This window comes from Podarcis cretensis, assembly GCF_951804945.1.
Source record: "Podarcis cretensis genome assembly, chromosome: 8".
Taxonomy (NCBI): domain Eukaryota; kingdom Metazoa; phylum Chordata; class Lepidosauria; order Squamata; family Lacertidae; genus Podarcis; species Podarcis cretensis.
The window spans coordinates 92499824-92508170 of NC_137177.1; the positions used below are offsets into that span (position 1 = coordinate 92499824).

Here is an 8347-nt window from a genome sequence, read left to right on the forward strand (position 1 = left end):
GTTGTTTTCAAAAACTTATGCATTAATATGCACAATTGACCCTGCGGGTGCATTTTTGTACACATTGTTTGATTGAGAAATGCACTGCAACATTTTGAGAAGTGCAAATTTAGATAGTTTCTGATTAAAATGCAAGCAAAACCACATTTCTCCCCACCCTCCCACTGAACCCCTCTGTGGTACATGTGTGTGTGTGTGTGTGTGTGTGTGTGTGTGATCTCAACCAGTGCTCATAAAACTTTACTGTTTGTTGAGTTTTGCTTTGCTCCTTTTTTTTTGCAGTTGGACTTTAAAAATACCCGGGAGGGAGCCTTTCACCTTTGCTTGACATGCCATTTGTTTAATTTGCCCTTGTTCTCTGCTCCTCTGACTAGAACAAAGAGCACTTTTAACATATGGTTTCCAGGTGTTCTCCCATCCAGGTACCTGGCAGGGCACGTTTTCTGTAGCTGCAGCAGTAATCTTGCCACCTCCCTAGAGAAATCTGAAATGGTACCTGTGGGCGGAGGTCTTCAGTGATGGTGGAAAGACATGGGTCTGAATGGAACTGCCACTTTCGTCTGTGCCCCTACCATTCCCTGTGACTGTGCTTGCCTTATCATCTGTTACATTCCCTTAGGATTTTTGCATGCAAAACAAGGCCTGGTATGCAGGGAGCTGTGACCGACATACGGCTGAGGCTGCCCTCCTCCGGTTTAATAAGGTAAAGGTGAAGTTGCTTTCCTGAAGTTGCCCTGCAGCACCATCATAATGCAGCTGCTGTTCAAGGAAGAGGCTCTTCCAATCCCTTTGCCTTCTGGAGCCACGAAGTCTCCATGGTGCTCACCAGCTGAATTAGCTGCAGCTAAGTAACTCGGAGGTCCAGCAGCTGCGGCTGAAGGGGATTTCTGAGTGTCATGAGACCAGAAGAGAGAGAGACCCTGCAGGGAGCCAGTTTGGGAGGCAGGTTTGGGGGCTCCATTTTAAAGGCGTCAGTGTAGCACGATGGACAGATCATCTGATACTGGGCACGATCAACCAATACATTTTCTTGCTTAACCCCAGTGGCTGGCAGGAGCTGGGCAAAGATAGGATATCCTGTGGTTAATGGGGAGGAATTTTCCACAGAAGATGCCCTTGGTTACGCACCGCCTCTGGGCATTCTGCTCCCTGGAGCAGCTGCCTCAGCCTACCTCATGGGTGGACTGGCCTTGGGTCAGAGCACACCTGAAGTAGTGTGTCCAGTTCTGGGCACCCTGTTTCAAGAAGGGCCCCTTTTGGGGGCACAGCACAAGCCTTGCATCCCAAAGGCCCCAGGGTCAACCCCCCCCCCCCACTGGCATCTTCAGGGAGAGCTGGAATCCTGTGGAGACACTGCCAATCAGTGTTGGCAGTACAAGGTTGGCTGGATCAGCGCTCTGCATGAGGAAGCTTCCTATGCTCCAGAGGACATTGACCAGTTGGAGCGTCCGGGGGGGGGGGGGGCAGCCAGGATAGTGAGAGTTGGGAAACCAGGCCTATAAGGAATGATAGAAAGAGCTGGATATGTTTAGCCTGGAGAAAAATGAGAAGGAAGAAGAGGAGACATTGCAGCATAGTCCTCAGAATGGCAGTGCTCTCTCCTTCTGAGGGGGTAAATAAAGATATTGAGGCAAAGGGCTTGTTAAGAATTTTACTAGTTGCAGCAAGAATCTCCATAGCCCAAACCTGACAGATTTTACAAGGTATAGGACTAATGTTTTAAGACGGTATGGAGAATGGCACTTGTGGAGATAATTATTTATTTATTATATTTATATAACACCTTTCCTTCCAAGAAGCTAAAGTTGTTGTATATGGTTCTCCTTCTCCCCATTTCTTCTTCACAGCAACCCTGTGAGGTAGGTTAGGCTAAAAGGTGGCGACTGGCCCAAGGTCACCCAGTGAGCTTCATGGCTGAGTGGGAATTTGAACCCTGATCTCCCAAGTCCTAGTCTGACACTGTGACCATTGCACCACACTGTCTCTCACACTGGTTTTACCTTTTGTTAAAACTAAGGTCATGTGTGTCTTGTCTCCTTTGGTTGATGGAGACCATGATAATTTGGTATACAAGATTTGGTTGAAGGAATGATAAGATTGTATAGTAAATCAGGACTGAAGATTGTACAATAGAATATGAATAATAGCTACTGGCTTTTAAAGAGAGGAGGAGGAAATGGGGGGGTTAAATTTTGTCTTTGTGTTGAATTTATTGTATACATGCAATGCAAAATCAACAAAAAAAAAATGGGGGGGGGGGAGGTTATCCCAAGGGCTAAAAAGGAGGAGATGGACAGGCTTCTCTTCTGTCGCTCCACAAGGGAGAACTAGAGTCAAGGGAAGTAACAGAAAGCAGGTGTCGGCTGCACGTGATGAGACACTTGCCCTATTAAGCAGTGAAACTGACACTTAAATTATGGGCTGGGGGAAGAAAGCCTATTCCGATTCCAAGATCCAGATTTTCACCTGCATTTGACGTCTCCTTCCTTAACCTGAATGTCTCCACCCTCTTTTTTCACAAAAGGACAGTGCCTACCTGGTGAGGCAGAGCTCACGACACGGCTGGAACCAGCCATTCACTTTGGCTGTGCTCTTCAAGAAGCACGTCTACAACATCCCCATCCGCTACTTAGAGAGCAGTCATCAATACACGCTTGGCAAGGATGGCAGGAGCCATGAAGAGGCGAGTGCTCTCTTTCTATGTTGGGAGGGCCGTGGCGCAGCCGTAGAGCAGGCAGAAGGTCGCAAGATCCATCTCCAGCATCTGCAGGAAAGGCTGAGAGACCCTCTCTCTGCAATACTGGAGCTCCGCTGGCAATCAGCTTAGTCAATGCTCAGCAGGTCCACTGAGTCCTGTCACCTGTATTTCTCATGTTTTTCATTTCAGGGGGATTACTGGTATGTGGAAGAATGTTCCAACTGTGCTTACTCTCCTTTTATGACAAAGAGATGCTGGAAACTAAGTTGTGGAATGGGCAGCCAAAATTGGTTGCAGGCCACTTTAATCTTGCTTCAGCTGTTGCTCCTTCTTCTCTTGCCCCTCCGGCCTCCCTGCCTCCCTCAGTGTGGGCTCCCACGGACAGGTATCCCCAAACTCGGCCCTCCAGATGCTTTGGGACTATAACTCCCCACATCCCTAGCTAACAGGACCAGTGGTCAGGGATGCTGGGAATTGTAGTCCTAAAATATCTGAAGGGCCAAGTTTGGGGATGCCTGTCCTAGGAGAAGGAGTCAAATTAGTTAAGTGTACACTGAAATGTGAACGGAACTGTTTTTCTCTCCCATCCCCAGCCGGAGGGCACCTGATGTAGGCCCACCTTGCAGAAGCCAAGGAGGGCCAGGTCTCCTCAGTGTCTAGATAAGCACCTGGTAACCCCCTGCCCACCACCCCGAGTTCCATGATGGAAAAAACAAATGCACCCGTCTCCCTCTCAGCTCCCACCCACACTATGCATGTTAAAGCACTGCTGTACCACCTTAAGAGCCACGGCTTTCCCCAAAGAATTCTGGGAGCTGTAGTGGTTGAGGACCCCCTAACAATTCCCAGCACCCTTGGCAAACTACTGTCCCCAGGATTCTTTGAGGGAAAGCCATGACTCTTAAAGTGCCCTAGGTGCGTGTTCAGTATATAGGGTGAATGTGACCTCAGTCAGCAGAGCTCTGCCACCTCATGACTTGAGGGAAACTGAACTAAAAAAGCTTGTCCCTTGAGGTACAGAAAGAAGCTGACCTGCTCCCTGTTCTGCTCTTTTCCTTGCCAGCTCTTTGACAGCGTTTCCAGCATCATCCAGAGCTACAGCGAGCGCCCCTTGGTGCTGGTTGATGGGAGCACTTCTGCCAAGGAACAGACTTGCTTGCTGTTTCCAGTGAAGCCATGACTTTGGGGCCTGGGGAGTAGGACCAGCTACGGGGGTAGATGGGACGTCCTCCCTGACCTCAGGCACGAACGGCTTCATTTGCCTGGCTGGACCGACACAAGGCCAAAGGATCAGCGTGGCACCCTGGCATTCTGCAAAAGGTTCTTGTGAATCATTCTTCAATATTCCTCAATAGCCTTCTTCTGGCAAACAGCAGTGCATCTGCAAATATATTCCACTGGTACTGAAACGGCAAAGCAAGGGAACTTGTGGGCTGGTGGGATGGAAGGGAGAGTTTAGCAGGGATTCCCACCTAAGGCACCAGTCCTGCGGTTGGTTTGTTTTATTTGTTACAAAATTGAAATGTTGCACCCAGTTAATAACACTGTTGCACAGCACTCCAATCTCTGAGCAATGTGAGATTCCAGGGGTTCCAGGCGCTCCTCCAGGGCTTGGTTCCCTCGGAATGAGGGGCAGCGGAGACTGTGGCATCTTTAGGATATGTGGCTTATGTACACATATGTGCCTACGACGAGCCTACGATGGAAGGGCTCACAGCATTAACACCCCAAGAGGGTCTTGCTTCTCCCAAAGGCACAGCCTTGGATTCAAGCAAAAACCAGGCATGGCCCTGTCTCTCAGCTGCCCAGCCTGCAGCCTCCTGCTTCCAGCTCCACACTCACACACCTCAACTCTGGCCTTTTGTCTTTCTTCTTCTTCTTTGGCGATCACTCGTAGCCGAGTAAGATTGTCTTCCATAAACACAGTTTTAACAATGAGTCCCTAAGTGACTGTGGAGGCCAATTATGGATCCACATGTCCTTCCACAGTGGGGACATTAGTTTCCGGGGGGAGTTGATCACGGTGTGGATTTGCCAAGCGTGCCTTCCTCTTAGCACACTTCTCCCTTACGTCCTGAGTTCGAGTGTCTTCAAAGCCCACGACAACTTTGGTAAAGGCTGTTCTCCAACTGCAGCGCTCGCAGGCCAGTGTTTCCCAGTTGTTAGTGTTTATACTACATTTTTTAGATTTGCCTTGAGACAGTCTTTAAACCTCTTTTGTTGACCACCAGCATTACACTTTCCATTTTTAAGTTTGGAATAGAGTAGTTGCTTTGGAAGACAATCATCAGGCATCCGCACAACGTGACCAGTCCAACAAAGTGGATGTTGAAGAATCATTGCTTCAACACTGGTGATCTTTGCTTCTTCCAGTACACTGGTATTAGTTCTCCTGTCTTTCCAAGTGATGTGTTAAATTTTTCGGAGACACCATTGATGGAATATTTCGAGGAGTTGGAGATGGCGTTTATCAGTGGTCCATGTTTCACAAGCATACAGTAATGTTGGTAGTACAATAGCTTTGTAAACAAGCATTTTGGTTTCCCTGCGAATGTCCTCAAACACTCTGCACTGCAATCAGGAGTAAGCCACACTCGCAGAGCTCAGGCAGTGCTGGATTTCAGCATTTTGTCTTTCTAATTAATAGACAATTGAGGAATGGGGACCCACTTCCTTTGTTACATTGACGACCCATACTTAGGGGGCCACTACCAAGAAATTTGTCAGGCCGTTCCAACAAATTAGTCCTTGTTGAATCCAGGAATTGGAAGGGACTCAGGCATATTCAGACCCACCAGCCCCAGCCCGAAACACAAAACACTACATTCTTAACTCAAAGATGGGTAGCTTTCAGGCTTGTTGGATCTACTTTGTCTTTTCCTAAATTCACAAGAACTGCCAATATCAGCTAACACAAAAATCCACTCCTGGCAGGCTTTTGCCTTCATTTTAGTAGCCTAATTTATCTGGGGGGAAATGTAAGTTTCCTTTTGCAATTGTTAAAACATTGGGAGTCATAAAGCCTTTCTGATCTACTACAAATCACCCTGAAATCTGCCAGTAGACCCCTGTCTCCCTTCTGCTCACCCCAATTCTAGAAAATCTTGGTATCCGTATATAGTATTGATATACAGTTTTGTTTTAATGTATGTTAAAATCTTTTACATCACAAAGCACAGGCTTTTATTTTGAAAACATTATTCCAATTTCCCTAGCTGCTCATCCTCAGAAGAAAAATGAATTACGGTAACAGAGTAACTCAACTCATCTGTTTCTGTATTTTCTAATAACTACAAGGATTTTATTCTGCATGAAATTGATGCAAGGCCCAGCATGACTTGCAAATTACAGCCCATCTAGTAGAAAAGCATTTCCCCCTCCTATTCAGCACAAAGAAGCATCGGGAGAATAGCTTCCAGGAACATGTAGAGAATGCCCACGAGAACCAGCCAAATCAGTACAAAACTATATAGCTGTACTGATTGCCTCATAAGATATTGCCTTCTAGTTTGTAGTGATTTTTCTAAAATGATAATGCTTATTCTCATCTTGGTTCACTTTGTCAGTAGGGTGGGTTTGTTCCGTTTGTTGTTTTCTGTATGACCTGTCATGTGAACTCAATAAAACATTATAAAGAGGAAGGTGGCCAAGTGCCCTCCTTTACAGAGGATGGTCCTCTAATTTAAGCCATCCTGTATTTGAAGGCCTGCCCAGTCCAAGTCCAGTTTAAAGAAAAGGAACACTAAGAAGGGTGAGCGCTGGAGCTCTGTGGTGGAGCAACTGTCTTGCATGCAGAAGGACAATGCAATTATCAAAGGTGCAGGAGGTGGTCTCTTCTGCATCTGGCCAGACTACATGCCTGTTCTGTGACATTTTGATGGGTCCTAATAAAGGTTTGGCCTGTTGTGCATTTGGGAGGGTTTTTTCTTTGCAGAGCTCAACAAGCATTTTTTTAAAAATTAGAAATGTCGGTCTACTGGCAACTCACTGAATGACCCAAAGGTGTCCTCAGTTTTCACTAGATCTTGCCTCTCCAATAAGGGACAGCAAACAAAACCCCAGAGGGCCGGAACCTTTCACGATTCCTTTTGTTTTCTTCGTCAGGACAAGATGTTACATTTTCTGACTCGTGATTTGACATATTTAGGCAGTCCTCCAACCAAGTGCAGCTCCTCAGCAGCAACAGGCCACTCTAAAGAGGCACCAAGACAGGGCCTGGATCCTACAACAAATCCAGTCACCAACTTTGTGCCCATATCTATTCAAGGAACACTTTTACAGGACCTTATAGTGTCTGCAGCAGCAGCATCAAAAGGTTCAGTTCACTTGAGCCGCCTGTCACACAGTCTTAATCTAGTCTACCCTGCAGGGACGCTGTGAGGATGAAATGTGGGTGTGGGGAGGCCTCAGTGTACAGCACCTTGAAGTATTCAGACTGCTATAGCACAACAAAACTGGGAGAACACAGCAAGAGAAAGGCATGGAAGGTTTTGGGATTTCAGCAGGATGTTACAGCACAGGCACTGAATGGAAACGAAGCAGTATGAAAACCACAAAACCTTTACAAGTGCAAAAAGTATTGAAAGTAGAACTGTGTGTGACCACCCCAAAAACACCCTGAATGTGCAATGTGGAGGGGCTGCATTTATTTTATTTTAATTTTATTTATTTATTAAGTTTGTACACTGCCCTTCATCTGAAGATCTCAGGGCGGTTCACAGCATAAATATACAATATAAAAAACACAAAATATATCATAAAAACAAGAACAGAACAAACTAATTTCTGAGAGATCTGCACTGGCTCCCAGTACGTTTCCGAGCACGATTCAAAGTGTTGGTGCTGACCTTTAAAGCCCTAAACGGCCTCGGTCCTGTATACCTGAAGGAGCATCTCCACCCCCATCGTTCAGCCCGGACACTGAGATCCAGCGCCGAGGGCCTTCTGGCGGTTCCCTCATTGCGAGAAGTGAGGCTACAGGGAACCAGACAGAGGGCCTTCTCGGTAGTGGCGCCCGCCCTGTGGAACGCCCTCCCAACAGATGTCAAAGAGATAAAGAATTACCTGACATTCAGAAGACATCTTAAGGCAGCCCTGTTCAGGGAAGTTTTTAATATGTAATGCTGTACTGTTTTTAACACTGATTGGGAGCCGCCCAGAGTGGCTGGGGAAACTCAGCCAGATGGGCGGGGTATAAATAATAAATTATTATTATTATTATTATTATTATTATTATTATTATTGCCACCCTCTCCCCCACCCCTCCCACAGTCACATTTAAAAGGATACAGGAGGTTAATCAAAGACCTGGTTGTAGGGAAACATTTTTGCCCGGTGTCTAAAGACCCATAATGAAGGCGCCCAGAGTGCCTCCCTGGGGAGAGCATTCCACAAGCAGGAAAGCCACTGCAGGAAAGGCCCATTCTCATGTTGCCACCATCCAGACCTCTTGCTGAGGAGGCACATGAAAAAGGGCCTCACATAGTGTTTGCAGGGTCCAGGTAGGTTTGTATGGAGAGAGGCGGTCCTTGAGTTATTACTGAGCGGTTTAAGACTTTCTAGGTCAAAACGAGCACTTTACCGTGGGCCCAGAAACTATTTGGCAGCCAGTGCCATCAGGTCAGGATTGGCATAATCTGACTTCCAGGT

The 8347-nt window shown here is 46.8% G+C and overlaps 1 protein-coding gene across 5 annotated transcripts in view; it reads left to right on the forward strand.

Annotated features, from left to right (window-relative positions):
- Positions 1–6608, forward strand: part of LOC307223172 (SH2 domain-containing protein 6-like) — a gene marked incomplete at its 5' end in the record, with an annotated part of 30851 nt that extends 24243 nt beyond the window's left edge. For 3 of the 5 annotated variants that reach the window (XM_079989016.1, XM_079989013.1, XM_079989015.1), the window contains 2 exons: positions 620–709; positions 2525–6608. In XM_079989016.1, the coding sequence (XP_079845142.1) occupies positions 620–709; positions 2525–2827 (393 nt within the window). In that variant the 3' untranslated portion in view covers positions 2828–6608. The remainder of the gene's footprint in view (positions 1–619; positions 710–2524) is intronic. The other 2 variants (XM_079989017.1, XM_079989014.1) reach the window with 2 other exon arrangements.
- Positions 6609–8347: the final 1739 nt, after the last annotated feature.